The 15,727-nt window shown below is 42.7% G+C and overlaps 1 protein-coding gene across 1 annotated transcript; it reads right to left on the minus strand.

The window, feature by feature from the left end:
• Positions 1–2,143: 2,143 nt before the first annotated feature.
• RPS10 (ribosomal protein S10) lies at positions 2,144–9,284 on the minus strand. Its single transcript, XM_084853020.1, has 6 exons — positions 9,250–9,284; positions 8,106–8,255; positions 7,175–7,346; positions 4,123–4,200; positions 3,485–3,540; positions 2,144–2,239 (listed from the first exon to the last, which is right to left on the minus strand). The coding sequence occupies exons 2-6, from the start codon at positions 8,253–8,255 to the stop codon at positions 2,198–2,200; spliced, it is 498 nt and encodes a 165-aa protein (XP_084709146.1). The 5' UTR covers positions 9,250–9,284; the 3' UTR covers positions 2,144–2,197.
• Positions 9,285–15,727: the final 6,443 nt, after the last annotated feature.

Genomic DNA, 15,727 nt, shown 5'->3' on the forward strand with positions numbered 1-15,727 from the left:
ATCTGATCTCATTTTTTGATCAAGTCACCTCCCTTGTAGACCGTGGGAATGCTGTAGACATCATATACCTCGACTTCAGCAAAGCTTTCGACAAAGTGCCCCATGATATCCTGATGAGCAAACTTGCTCGAAGTGGGCTAGATGAAACAACGATCATGTGGATCCACAGTTGGCTACAGAATCGGACTCAAAGAGTGCTTATCAATGGGACCTTCTCAAGCTGGGGAGAGGTAACGAGTGGGGTACCGCAGGGCTCAGTCCTGGGCCCAGTGCTCTTCAACATTTTTATTAATGACTTGGAGGAGGAGGTGCAGGGAATGCTGATCAAATTTGCAGATGACACAAAATTGGGCGGGATAGCTAATACTTTGGAAGACAGAAACAAAATTCAAAGTGATCTGGATAGACTGGAGTGCTGGGCAGAAAACAACAGAATGGCATTTAATAGGGACAAATGCCAAGTTCTGCACCTAGGAAAAAGAAACCAAATGCACAGTTACAAGATGGGGGATACGTGGCTCAACCACACTACGAGCGAGAAGGATCTTGGAATTGTCGTCGATCACAAGCTGAATATGAGCCAACAATGTGATGTGGCTGCAAAAAAGGCAAATGCTCTTTTGGGCTGCATTAATAGAAGCATCGCTTCCAAATCCCGGGAAGTACTAGTTCCCCTCTACTCAGCACTGGTTAGGCCTCATCTGGAGTACTGTGTCCAGTTCTGGGCACCACACTTTAAGAAGGATGCAGACAAGCTGGAGAGGGTTCAAAGGAGGGCAACAAAGATGATCAGGGGACTGGAAACAAAGCCCTATGAAGAGAGACTGAAAGAACTGGGCATGTTTAGCCTTGAGAAGAGAAGACTGAGGGGAGATATGATAGCACTCTTCAAGTACTTGAAAGGTTGTCACAGAGAAGAAGGCCAGGATCTCTTCTTGATCATCCCAGAGTGCAGGACACGGAATAATGGGCTCAAGTTACAGGAAGCCAGATTCCGGCTGAACATCAGGAAAAACTTCCTGAGTGTCAGAGCAATACGGCAATGGAACCAATTACCTGGGGAGGTGGTGGGCTCTCCCACACTGGAGGCCTTTAAGACGAGGCTGGACAGCCATTTGTCAGGGATGCTCTGACTTGGATTCCTGCATTGAGCAGGGGGTTGGACTCGATGGCCTTGTAGGCCCCTTCCAACCCTACTATTCTATGATTCTATGATCTAGATTCACGGCAAGCTCACTTATTGAAAAACTGTACATTTTAGTACCTTAACTGCTGACTTCATGAACAGAAAAGTCTTTTATGTTTGCAGTTCTCTCCAAAGGCATAACCACAGACAGACTTTAACTGAGATTGTCACTAGTAAAGGTGTAGTCTATTGGATGGTTTTGTGCATGTCACTACCTCAGTTTCAGTCCTCCATCATCAAAGTGGAGATTGTGACCTGTGACATACAGTTCTTATGAAGGTTAATTGACAGAACGGAGCTTCAAGGATTGAAGAAAGACATAAAATCTAAGACTCAAACTATTAATGCCCCAATGCTGTGGCAAAACTCCAAATCTGCTCTGATGAATGAACTAAATGCTTATTAAATTTAACTGGTTTTGATCATTAAAACCAATCTTTAAACTATCGGGCAAAGGCTGAAATCCTTGGGAGTAAGTCCCAAGAAGTTCAGTTGGACTTATTCTAAACAAACATGAACATGATCAAGGTTTTAATCAGGCAAGGAGGAGTCAGTGTTGGACAACTGCTTTTATTTTTTGAAGGGCAAGGAACCTCAACTATTAGACCGGCTGCTAGTGGCTCACCAGCCCCCAAAATTATGAGCCAAGGAAATCTAAAATCTGAGGTCTAAGTAAATTGCACATAAAGTATTTATTCATTTTGGACAGCTTGCTCCACTTTCAGGAGCCAAGTTCACATTGTTTTTTGAGTAAATAGGGATGACAAGCTGCGGTCAAAAGGATTTGATACTTTCCTTCTAAAACAAACAGCCAACATATCCAATTAAGCCATCTTAGTCCCCCTGTTACATGTTTTGGTTTATCTCCCAGATTTGAAAACAAGCACTGGAAGCTAGCAGTGAACTGATGCTTCATCACTTCAGTATTGTAATTAAATGATTCAAGGATACAAACACTGAAATTTTCACCTATTTATTATACACAAGATGCAATCAAACAGCAACAGATTTCTACTGAGGTGGCTGACCACGTCCACGCCCAAATCCACCTCTCTGCAAATTAAAAAGAGAAAAGATTTTAAGTGCATCCACAACTACAACACAAACTTTCTTCTATTGACGTGGCTCACTTTTGCCTTTTTACTGGATGAGTTGGAAGGGAAACAGCAGAGTTGCCTGAAATCTACAGTAGGCAAACTGGGGATCCCGATGTTGCAGAGCAGCTAGACTATAGTTCAACGAAGCGTTGACTTTTGTCTATGGCAAAAAGGGCATACTAATGCACTACTCTAGAAAAAAAAGGCTTGAGGATAAAGGTGAAAGGAAGCAACCGTAGCTCAAACATTTGTAAGTACAGCTCCCAACCGTGGTACAACAATGCATTTCAAACAATTAAGTGGTTAAAAAATGCCAGCATTTTCAGCATTTATCTGGCAGGGCAGGCATGCTGCATAAGGATCAATTTGCCATAGTTTTTTTAAAAAGCTGAAGTCAGGAAATAGCCTTTAAGAGTTGCACTGTGACTGTGCTAGGAGGCAAAAAAAAAAAACTCTTAAGAAAGTAGAGTAATTCAAAAAATTTAAAAAGCAGATCTACATCAGCAAAACCTTAAGATTTACAAGTTGTTATTTTCACTATTCAATTTCTGTTACTTGCAAATGGACAGCAGCTACCTGGGGACCCTGTACTTTGCCAGCAGGCAAACACCTTTTTATTCAAGCAGGCCTTTTATGTGTAAATGGATCTGCTGAGTTGGATACTGTTTTTATTCTATTGTTGCTGTATTTTAATTGTACTTAAATGCATTTGTTTAATTATTGTTTTAATCAAGCCTTATTTATTATTGTAAGCTGCCTTGAATGCCATTTTTCTTGGTAGAAAGGCAGGTATCAAATAAAAAAAATCAAATAAAAAAATCTGCATTGGCAATGCCCATCTAAGCCTTATTAAACTAACCATCTTTTGATGCAACAGGAATATGTATCTGGGACCAACAGTTGTTGTGTGACTAGCTGTCGTCTCCAGCTTGCAGGAAGTCTCCACTTGACTAATCATCATGTCCCTTTGCTCTATGGAAGTTTACACTAGACTGCATCAGAACCATAACTTTATTAGCATGCACTGTCTATAATATTGCCAGGCAGTATAAGCAGAAGCCTGGAATGCATAATTGCTCCTACAGTAGTGCTACTAGCTAGACAACAATCAAACTCAGAAAGCATGCTGTTTCCTCCAGAAACACTTGGATATGTTCTTTTAAAACATTTGTTTAAACCAAATATTCCACATGATACTCACAAACTGAAATTCAGTAGCTGCTCCAGCACCAGCTTCTGCCTTCTTGTCAGCACCAGCTAGGAAGAAAAAAAACACAGTATTATTCAAGGCAAAGAGCACCTTATAAGGGCATTTCTATGATCTTCAGATGCATTTTAAATGCATCTAGCTGCTAGTTGTCTAGACATTACTTATGCATATAATTTATGCAATTTTAATGTCAGGAGTCTACAAATGATCTTGCCTTGGCAAGCCTGCCCTCCCACTCTGGCAAGTATGACAAAGCCCACCAACCCCGGATTTGCAGTGGGACTGTGCCCACAGGCACACAGTTTCTGAGCTCAGAGAACTTCCAAAACACAGGACAACTATGGGGAGGATACCCCCACCCCACAAAAGCTTAACAGCTAGGGCTGGACCTTATCTGTGTTGCACTACACTTCTAACGCACTCACATTCAGACACAGGACCTCCCCTTCCCTCCCACTGGGAAATGGGCAACCAATTTTTGGCTGGCCAACAAGGCCAAACAAGACTTGCTACGTTGCCTCCAATCTTCAATACTGTCATTTTTAATCAATAAAAAGCTAAGCGGTAAAGGAAGAACAGTGACAGAGGCTGACTAACCCCCTGATATTGACCATAAAGTTAACACTTACGAGGAGCAGCACTGCGTCTGTAGGTGTCCCTGTCAGCCTCTCCCCTTGTAAGGCGAGCAGGACGTTCACCCTCCAATCCTGAAAAAGGTCAAAACAGCACAAATCAATCCAGGAGGCTCCAGCTAAATAGTACTAGTGTGCTAAATTATGCTTCAACAAGTACTTAAAATGAAGTTGGTATTTTTTGTTTAAAAAAGCAACCGGGCCACAACAGAATTTCTTTGTAATGCCAATTGCTTGGTTAAAGCTTAAGTTGCAATGTAGCGTTTTTGCCTTCATTTTCCACAACACAGCATGCACCCAGTGTCACTATTTTATGTTGCCCTTCATCTAGGCTCCTCTTTCCCCACTCTAAACTAACGTCTCATTGTGGCCAGCTCCTTAAAAGCCAGGACAGCCCCACACTGCAAATTATAACTTAAGAAATAGTACACCATGATGACAGCTGCATATGTGCACTCTTATCATACCTATAGATAATTGCTGGTTACCTATGACTAAAATGGGAGCTGTCTGCAAGCCCAATTACTGGATCCATACTAAAGGATGCAGGCATCCTCAGGCATGTAAACAAGGATAAACTGAACTTGTTACACAACATCTCATCTTTTCAACAGCCGTTTTAGAAGGACCAAAATTCTCCCTCTGCCTACAGAACCAGAATCCACATCTTCTACAAAAACCACATTACATGCCAGTGAGCTGATTAAACGTTTACAAGATTATTATTTATTACATTTCTATACCGCCCCATAGCTGAAGCTCTGTGGGCGGTTTACAAAGGTTAGAACATTAAAAGTACAATATGAACGATTTAAAATATAAAAAACACACAGACAATATACACAAAGACAACATATATCTAAAATAACCTCGAGCAATCAGCCAAACCATAAAACAAATCCAGGATCAATTAAAACTCATCACATGCTACCAAATGCCTGGGAAAAAAGTCTTGACCTGGCGCCGAAAAGATAAGAATGCTGATGCCAGGTTGGCCTCATCGGGGAGATCATTCCACTATTGGGGGGCCACCACCAAGAAAGCCCTTTCCCTTGTTGCTGTCTTCCGAGCCTCCCTTGTAGTAGGCACCTAGATGTTGAGCATACTGTGTATGTTCGAGCTGGGAGTGGTGCTCTGTCAGGTATTGCAGTCCCGAGTCATGTAAGGCTTTAAAACCAGCACACTGAATAAGGCTCGGAAACATATAGGCAGCCAATGTAAGTAGGTCAGAGTAGGCCTTATGTGTGCTGACCCCATTATCAATCTGGCCACCGCATTTTGCTCAAGCTGCAGCTTCTGAACCACCTTCAAAGGCATCCCAACCTAGAGTGCATTGCAGTACTCTAACTTGAAGGTTACCAGAGGTATCCCTGTCCAGATAGGGGCGTAGCTGGGCCACCAACAGAAGCTGGTAGAAGGTGCTCCATGCCACTGAGGCCACCTGAGCCTCAAGCGACAAAGATGCTTCCCAAAGGACCCCCAAGCTAAATGACTTCAAAACATACCACATATGCCTCTCCTTTGAAAAGAATTACTAACCCTTTAAGAGGTCAACTGAAAGTTAACAGTCATAATCCATGCGGAGAAACCACTCTCACCTATTTCAAAACTTTTCACTGGCCCCATTTGCATGTAACACCACTCCATCGGTTTAAAAACTGGTTGTCATCCACGAGTGGGTGTGCACCGCCTGCAGTGCACCTGCCATTTCCACTTCACCACACAACCTACAATCAGTTCCTCCATAGGTTGGGCAGAGTGACAAGTGACCTCAGACAGTTGGGTTGTTTAGGGGTTAACCCAACAACAAAGCATGTGTTAACCGTTAAGTTGTTGCTACAGGTGAACTAGGTCACTATGATAGTTGTAACAAAGAATTCCTCTTTTAGTTCAAAAGAGGTCTATGCTTCAGACTGAGACAAGAAACCCCTGGGTAGTCCTGAACAACCCACCCTCCCCATTTTAAAGCTACAAACTGAAGATAAAATGAGATGTTCTACATACAAAACTTGGGAGAACAATATTTGTATGGGGCCTGACCAACTGTCACCACCCTCACCCTGCAGCCCCAAATCCCTGGTAGTGACAGATGCAAATTTGTAAGGCACACATCATAGCTTGTTACAAGCAGCCACCACACTCAGACAGCGTGAAACAGCCTCCACATGGCAGTTGTATCCTGAGAGGCTGCCTCCCCTGAATGTTTAAAATCAGACTGGATGTTAATCTATTAGAAATTATTTATGTTCATAAAATCCTGCCGATGGTTGGGTGCTCAGCTGGATAATCTTAGAGTCAGATCTGGTACGTCCTCTGCAACAATGATATAAAAATGCGTAACAGTAGCAACAGTCCACTTATTCTTATAATTAAATACACTAACAAATATTTAAGAACCACCTCACTGAACTTTGCTTATACACTTTGCTTATACACTTGTTCATTTGATGCAAGGTGATATGAGTTTGCTAGGCATGCGTAAACACTACTAGGAAACCATTCAGGCAAAGGCCATGGTGAACATGTCACAGTTCAAATTGCACATGGTCTTGGTATAATAAATGCAAATTAATTTCCTTCCAAGGCAAGGCAAATGTTAGAAATCTCACTGGCATCAACCTGTTCGTAACCAAAAGGACCTTTTAAGACTGATTCACCTGGACAAGCTAAACATGGGTAAGTAAAGCTAGGGACATTTTAAAGATGTATCCATTTTTCTATTTTAAAAAATATACCATGTCTCCAGTAGTTAGTTTCACATCTACAAAAATAATGAAATACTTCGATTTCCAGTCCTATGAGCCAACCCCCAAATGTTGTTTGTTACAATCTAACACTATGTTAAGCGATATTTTAAGCTATTAATTTATGGTTTTAGCTTTGTTGTTAGCTATCTTGAGTTCTGAGGAAAAGTGAGATAGAAACATTCCTTTAGCAATAAAAGCTGATCTGGAAACTAGATCAACAGTAAATTCAGACATGCAATTTGTATTTCATTTTTACCTCAAACCACTGAAGTGAAATAGTACTTCTTCCAGCCAAAGCTTACCTTTCGGTCGGGGTCTGCCTGTCTCAGGACGGCTGCGGCGCAAGGTGGCAGGCACAATTTCAGGTGGCAGATGGAGATAATCCCGCAGGTATTGGATGCCCTCATTAGTCAAATACCAGTAGAAATGCCTCCATGCAAACTGCTCCTTCACGTAGCCACGAGATTTCAGCGACTAGGAACACACTCTAGTTAATCCCCTTGCAGATAATCACAATCATGATGACTTACTTATCCACAGCAAGATTTAGAAATTGTAATTAACTCTAACAAAGCTAAGTTGATACCCTGAACTCTTTAGCCATGTTACTACATGTTAATGATAAAAAGTGAAATTTCTGCAGATAGGGAGAAGATTGGGAGAGGGGAAGACAAGAGTATGGCTAGTTTTAAAAGGAGGAATATGTTGTATAACAAGATTACAGATGTTTGTAAGTATCCTGCAAAATGACAAGTGGTTGGTCCTGCTTTTCCTTCCCCCATGTTAATCAACCCATCAGGGACTTACAACTACCAAAGTTGTACAACAACCCTTTCAGACCAAGGAGCCACTCTTAATCCCAACCCACAACATTCAACCCAATTTAAAATTATTTACTGCACGTATCTTTCTCCTTTTTTCTTTAAGGTAACAAGATGCAGTAACACACATACAAATCCCTGCACCTTTCAAACAGTATGTATACACCCCTGAAAGGGTTCTACCCTTAAAAGCAGCCTTAAAATAATTTTAAATAAATATGTAGGAAGAAAAAGTTATACAATAGAAATGACTTCAGGAAATACAACTATTAAAAGCACAGAATCCACGTCCTACTTTGCAACTGGTAATTCTCCCCCAACCCTTTCCTCTACTTAATGGTGGCAATGCCACCACTGATGCAACCCACCTAAGGTCAGGGTACACCCTGCCAGTTAAAGACCAGCGCCTTACCTGCATAGCTTTCATGACGTGGAGGTTGGGCACATTTTTGTCTGCCAGTTCTGGGTGCTTAGGCATGTGAACATCCTTCTTGGCTACCATCACTCCCTCCTTAAAAAGGAGTTCGTAGATGGCAATGCGGTTTTTTTTAGGCATCAACATCTGCAGGAAATATAGATTAAATTGTAAACAGCGGCCTCATCTCCAGTTTGAAATAACACAAACTCCCAATTTTGTCAAGAAAACCTGCACTTATTGCTCTGCCGGGAAGTTAAGCAGCATACACAGGTTTACAGTAAAACATTGTACACCTCAACCTTAGGTGAAGCTAAAGGAGCCCCATCATGGGAAGCCAGGTCAAATTAGTTGTGCACCTAGTTCAGTACTGCCTGCTGTGACTGGTTAGGGATTTGGGGCAGAGGTCTTTCCCATCACCTTCTACTTGATCTTTTTAACTGGAGATGGCAGGGACTAAACCTGTTATCCTCTGCTTTGAGCTACAGTTCCTACCCCTAGAAACATCAGCACATAACCAATGAAGGAAAAGGCATGCAAGTCCTATATAAACAAGAAACGATTGATGCAGGTCCTGCTAACTATTACAGCAGTGTATCTGATGACGAGTGGGCCTTCTACCCAATCCTGCACACAACTTCTTTGGGAGTTAGTCCCACTCAACCCAACGGGACTTGCTTCTGAGTAAACATGCCTGGAATCAGGATACAGTTTCAAAACGTAAGGTTCCATGTGAAGTACCCATCTTTGCAGTTGGCCTGATTTTGCCCTCGTCCGCCCCTTTGCAAAACGCAACCGGGGAGGCGCAGGTTCGGTTTTTCAGGCAGGCCTGCAATATACCACGCACGGCGCTTCCCGGAGAAAGGGGCGATTCACATGCCACCGTTCAAACCCAGCCACCCAAACCCACATCTGTTTCCCACTTTACAGAAGCCACGGCCTGGCTTAATAAACTGGCGCCTCCCGACCGGCTACCCAGTCCCGCCCCCGTTTTACGCGCCCCCCCCTCCCCTCCAGCCAAAACGAGCCCAGCAGAAGGGAAGAGCAGAGTGCCCAGGAGCGGCAACGAGGAGAGCCGGATCAGCCAGCCACAGGATGGCGGCGATGCGGGGGAGATCGGTCAGCTAGAGCCAGGCCTTACCGTGGCGGCAAAGGCAAGCTCGAACGCTGGAAAGGAAGGAGCATGCGCGGTGCTATCACTTCCTGCCTCACAAGGACCCTTACACCTCAACGGGCGACTATCGTAGTGCCTGAAAGCTTGTTTTCTGGGCTCCTGGCTGCGCCCTAGGAAAAGAGTCTGATGAGAGCTACTGCTCAAATCGCTACTTAATTGCTCTAGCTATCTCTGATTTGCGTTGCTTCATTTTCTGGGGAAGGTTCATTTTTCGCCTGTTCGTTTGTTTTAAAGGAAAGACGGAGAACCTGACTGTATCAAATGAGGGAGAACCTTACATCTTCTGTCCATCTTCTCTTTCTTTCTCCACCATATCTTACTTCGTTTATTTAATTCATTTACATGAATCTGCAAAAATGGCACTCAAGGTGGTTAACAATAATAAAATACAGATTAAAAACAAAATCTAAATTAAAACATAACATACAACAGATCCATTAAAACTATTAAAAACTCAACAACAAAAGGAATAGACACTTGAAATCTCCTTCAGCAACAGAGCAGCTTATATGCCAAAGGCCTTCATGAATGTATTTGCATGCTGGTGGAAGGGCAACAGAGAGGGTCAGATCTAGCCCATCTCAGCAGGAAGTTCCAGAGCCTGGGAGCAGCACCAAAGAGACCTTGTGCATCTCCACCAAACATGTCTATGATGGTGGCGGGACAAAGAGAAGGGTCTCCCCTAAAGATCTTAAAAATGCAGGCAGGCTCATAAGGGAAAACAGTCTTTCAGGTAGCCTGGTTCCAAGTCATGGGAATTAATGTACATGAGATACGCAGTAGCAATTCACAATTGCAATAATTGGTGGTAGACCAATCACCCTAGCTTTGCTACATTTACCAGTGGTACTGGGAAAGAAAACCAATGTCTTTACTTAGGCCTAAACAAAAAGAATCAAATTTCCTGCTAAGTTTTAATTCAGCATTTTTACAGTCAAGTCTCCTTTTGAAGTTTCTTTAGTAAAGAATGGCCATTTTCATCATCAGTAGAGTGTCTCAGAAGATGGAAATGTTCACCCAGTGGTTTCTAAAGGCTACATTTTTGTGTCAGCTTTGTGTCTATTTGTTGTTTTGTACAGAAACTGAACTGTTTGTTCTATGTAGACATCAACAGTGCATAGTTGGTAGTTGTTAGCATTTATCAGGTTGCAGGATTAGCAGGTGAATTAGCCCCTGATGGTATGGCTGATGTTATTATGTCTTGTAATAGTGTTGCCTGAGTAGGTATGAGGACGGAGTTAGCATCTAGGTTTATTGTACAGTCTGGTCTCTGTGTTTGTGTCTACTTTATGACCTGCTGTTGCTGGTGAGTAGCTATTTGACTCTAATCAGCTACAGGCTTGCCACCAGTTAATGTCTACATACCCCCTTGCAAATATGTTTTTATTATTTACAGCATTTTAACCCAGATTTTCAGGTGAAAGGTCTCCAGAGTGGTTTACAAAGATCCATAAGACAGCCTTCCCCTCAGGCTTGCAGTCTAAAGGGCACAACACAGAAGGAAAAGGGATTGGGAGGGGGGAGGGGGGAAATAAACTCAAGCTCTAGTTCTTGAAGTTACAAAGTCATTATAAAGGAACTGGAAACAGTTAATGGAGAGCAGAGCCAAAAGGAGCTGACTTAGCCAAGCAAGTGGAGTAGCCCTGCTTCCGTTAATTCCCTCTGCTGCAGCCTGATGGAATGAGTTCTTACTGAGATGTTGTTAAACTGGAATTGTTTAGTATGATTATTGAAACAGGGATGCAATCCTATGCATGTTTAGACAGAAAAAGTCCTACCATTTCCAGCATGCCCCAGGCAGCCACGCTAAGGAAACTGATCTATAGGAACATGCTTTCCAAGATGTCAATAATCAGCAAATGTCCCTTTTTTCTCTTGTCTAGCTTTATGGTCTTGCACAGAAAAGACCACTGGGGGGCAGTGTAATTATCATTAAAATAACCATCTAGTTTCCTGTGCACCTCTCCCTGAAGGTGGGCTCTAATGAGTTTGAGGAAGTAATGCAGAAATAAAATATCCTCTTTCTTCAACTGGTCAACTCTTGTGTCTTGCTTCACTGAGGAAAAATAATTGAGATTGCTAGCCAGATAGCACCACTGGTGCTGTCAGGGCAGGACTTTGGGGCAGATTCCAGGGTTCCACTCAGTAGAATGAGCAGGAGGACATCAGGCCTGCTAAGTAAATGCACATCGCCATCTAAAGAGCACCCCCCAATCCAGTAAGACTGTTAAGAGCGCAATCGTTTAGGCAAAGAAAAGCCCTACAATTCCCAGCATTCCCCAACCAGCCGTGTTGGGAGTTGTAGGACTTTTTTTCCATCTGAGCACACATAGGATTGCTTGCTAAGACCCCCACCCCCCCTCGCTAAGACCCCCACCCCATTCAGATTACCTAATTGCACCACTGAACAGCATTTCTTTTGAGACTGGTATTAACAAATGTAAAGGAACAGCAAAATAAGGTGCTTGCTGCAAATACCATACTTGGGGACAAGTAGCAGCCAGGGAGTGGGCAATTTTCAGCAGGAAACTCACACAGGTCCCGATGTGGATCAGGCACCTATTTCAAATGGGGACCTTTGGCTGCTTTTTCTTCAAGATAGAAATGGACAGCTTAAGCATGATCTTTTTTAAAACGCATGAATAATGTAATGTACAGTTTGGTGCTAAGCAGCAGCGGGGCGGGATTATCAGAGTCTGTGATAAGCACACTTCAGTTGGAGGGTGGCATCCGTAGAACTGTACATTCACAAGGATGCTTCCAAACTGTGAAGCCGTTCCTCATTGTAATTTTGCACATGAAAGCCAATGGGTGGGTTTGCACTGTCGAATGGCACGTGCAAGCAGCCATTTTGAATATTCAATGCCTGGCTTGTTGTGTCATGGGAACCCTGGTGGTGGGGGTTGTGCGGGGCTTAAATCCTCGCACAACCCTCCATGCCTGGCTTCACACGATGTGACAAGCCTCGGCCAGGCACTGAATATGCAAATTCCAGCAAATTCTACACCTACCATCTTCTCCCACATACCAACACATCTGCACTCTCAGAAAACTGCCAGTTGATTTTCTGCTTGTCATGCAGGCATTAGAGACTTTGTCAGGAAAAAATAATAGCAACCTCAGTTATGAAACCCCAGCATCTCCATCTTTCAGATTAGAGTTGTGGTCAGAGGCTCCCACCTCTCAACCTTTCCAGGAGATCAAAGAAACCACACAGTTCTCTTTTGATCAAACCAAGCATCACAAGGCTCTTGTTGGTCTGCAGCCTGGCTTTCAGATTGACCAGACAATCCTACTGTCTTTGGTAAAAATTTTCTCTAGTAATGGAACTTCTGGCTATCTATGTGGCCAGATTCCCACAATTCCATGCTTTCGTTGCCTACACCTATCCTGTGGAACATAGGAAGCTGCCTTATACTGAGTCAGACCGTGGGTCCATCTAGCCCAGTATTGTCAACATCCGCTGCTGGTGGTTCTCTGGGGTTTCAGACAGCAATTTTTCCAGCCCTACCTGGAGGTGCCAAAGATCAAAACTGGGACCTTCTGCATGCAATGCAGGTGCTCTGCCACTGAGCCGCAGCCCTTCCCGTGGTTACTGATCATTGCCCGCTGTCCTAATCATGATAAAAGATGATGGAATGGGCTTCCTAAAGCCTCCATATTCTGACTTTGGACCTATGAGTGGCTGTTTCCTATTTGCTTGCCCATCAGGCACCTTGCTTTCTAGTTAAAGAATTGCAAATACAATTCTTTGGTGTGGTTCTGGAACGTGTGCTTTTACCATGGGTCCCAGTTTCAAATATAGTAAATAAATTTTATTGTTAGGGGCTTCTGAGTGATGCTTTTGTTAGGTAGATGGCTGACGCATAGTCCAGGATGTATGTGTGTGTGTGTGTGCGCGTGTGTGTGTGAGAGAGAGGAATGAATGAATGAATGAATGAAGTTTGCTGAAGGCACCTGAGCGGTGCAGGGCCCTTTCTGGGGATCTGATATAGAGTTGCAGATTTGCTGCACCTTTGTTTTCATTTATGCTTTACTTGTATATTTGTAAATAAAGGAAGTAAGTAGATAAACTCATCCAAAGGAAACCCAGCCCAGATAGCTTTGCTGTCCCTGGAACATTTCACTCCTCAGGGAAGTGGTGTGTGTGCATCATCTACTTTCTTACGTTAACTGATACTAAAATGAAATAATATAGTATGTAGTTACAGCTCAAAACTAAAGCCACAAATTTGAAGAGCTCTCCACTGTGACTGTGTTATTCCCAGTAGCTGTGTTAGTCACAGGAGTCTTTGTGTAAGAACCCTGTTAACTTTCCATTTAGAAGCAATTTCAGTGTGGGGCTAAGGTGGTAGTTCTTTCTGTGGTTTTAAAGCAACTTCTGGCTGTCCCTAATCCTAAATATAGTTGTTGAAAATAAGATACATTGAACTCAGCATGCTTAGGATCCGTGTATACATTCAGAATTTGTTATTGGTGTCTGTGCAACTTATGCTGCAATCCTATACACATTTACCTGGGAATAAATCCAATTGAACTCAATAGGACATGGCTGAGAGTAGAGCTCCATATGATTGTGCTTTTCATGCTGCATATGTATTCCTTTAACTTTAATACTGAAAGTACGTAATGCACACATCTTACATTGCTGGAAACCTGATGCCCTCTTTCATATCATATCCCTAATACCATGAGCATTTTACTTGAGATAAGCAGATTAATAAAACAATATTTAAAATTTACTTCAGCTTCATCACTGAACCTTGATGATGTTGTTTGTTTGATTTATTAGCCGCCCATCTGGCCTGCTACCCAGCCACTCTAGGCGGCGTACAATACTAATAACAAATTTACATAATCGACTGAACAACAACAAAAATGTAACAAAACAACACTGCTCTCAAAAATCCTAACCTACCCCAAACGCCCGCCTGAACAGCCAGATTGTTGTAAGTTGTATATGACTGAGCTGAATCATCAACATGCTTGTTGTATGGCCAAAAAAGGTGTAGCAGTAGGTAAATCAGCATGAAAACATTTCCTTCCCCCTCCAAAAAGAAATGGGCCTAATCGATAGCAAGGATGAGTATTTAATAGCCCTAGAAAATAAATGTTCTCTGCAGTTGTCGGCTAGGTCCTAATGCTGGGCGCCAGACATGGACTGGATATTTATCTTGTCTGTTGTTAATTTACCTTCACACACATCAACAACAAGTATGATAGCATAGAGAGAAAAAGAGGCACTTGTAAGAAACTTACAACTATTCAAATTTAATAGGTGGACTACCTCTTTTCTTTCTTTGTGTTCTGAAGTTATGTGATAGGCAGAGGTAGGCAACTTGTTTTGGCCCACAACTCCCATGATAAAAACATAAGAGCCATGCTGGATCCGACAAAGGGTCCAGCATTCTGTTCACATAGTGGCTAATCAGCTGTCAACCAGGAAACCACAAGCAGGACATGAGTGCAAGAGTGCCCTCCGGCCAAGTTCCCCAGCAACTGATGTACATAAGCGCTCTGGTACTGGAGGTAGCCATCAGGACTAGTCGCCATTGATAGCCTTCTCTTCCAGGAATGTATCTAACCCCCTTTTAAAGCCATCCAAATTGGTGGCTATCACTACATCTTGTGGTAGCAAATTCTATGGTTTAACTCTGTGCTGTGTGAAGAAGTCCTTCCTTTTATCTGTCCTGAATCTCCCACTAATCAGCTTTGTAGGAGGATCCTGAGTTCTAGTATTATGTGAGAGGGAGAAAAAAGTCTCTTTATCCAAGTTCTCCACACCATGCATAATTTTGTACACCTCTATCATGTCTCCCCTTACCCTCCTTTTCAAGCTCACCATTGTCTATGCTGACTAGGGCTGATGGGAAATGTAGGTCAAAACATCTGGAGGGCCACAAGTTGCCCAACCCTGTAGTAGAGCATATCATCCAAATCAATCTATTTGCCTGCTTTTATAATAATAAATCAAACACTATTCATGAAGTTGTAGCATTTGGTGTTAGGTTTGCTTGACACTAAAAAAAAATACAGATTTCTGGCATCTAAATGTGAAAACCTGTGTTGTAGATGAAAAGGTAAGTTAAAATTTCCAACATTTTTTAATGGAATGTCAGCCGCTGGACTTTGTGGAAGTGGCGGGCTCATACCATTTGCTTGCTCCCACTCCATCAGCTTCTACTGTTCTGCTTAATGTAAAATGTTGCTGTTTTCAGTTTGTAAATGTTAGAGCAGCCTCTCCAATCTGATCCCCTCCAGATGTGTGGTATGTACTACAACTCCCATAATCCACAGACAGCAGGACAAGACATCTGGAGGGCACTAGGTTGGGGGAGGTTGCGTTTGAGAGTATGAGTGGACTTAACATGTATATACATAGCATTTTGAGCTACAAATGTTCCTGAACCATTTTGCAAAAACAGGATCCAATTTTTCCACCATC

The sequence above is a fragment of the Heloderma suspectum genome, chromosome 4 (genome assembly GCF_057233095.1).
Source record: "Heloderma suspectum isolate Gila_16-S chromosome 4, 16-S_ref, whole genome shotgun sequence".
NCBI lineage: Eukaryota > Metazoa > Chordata > Lepidosauria > Squamata > Helodermatidae > Heloderma > Heloderma suspectum.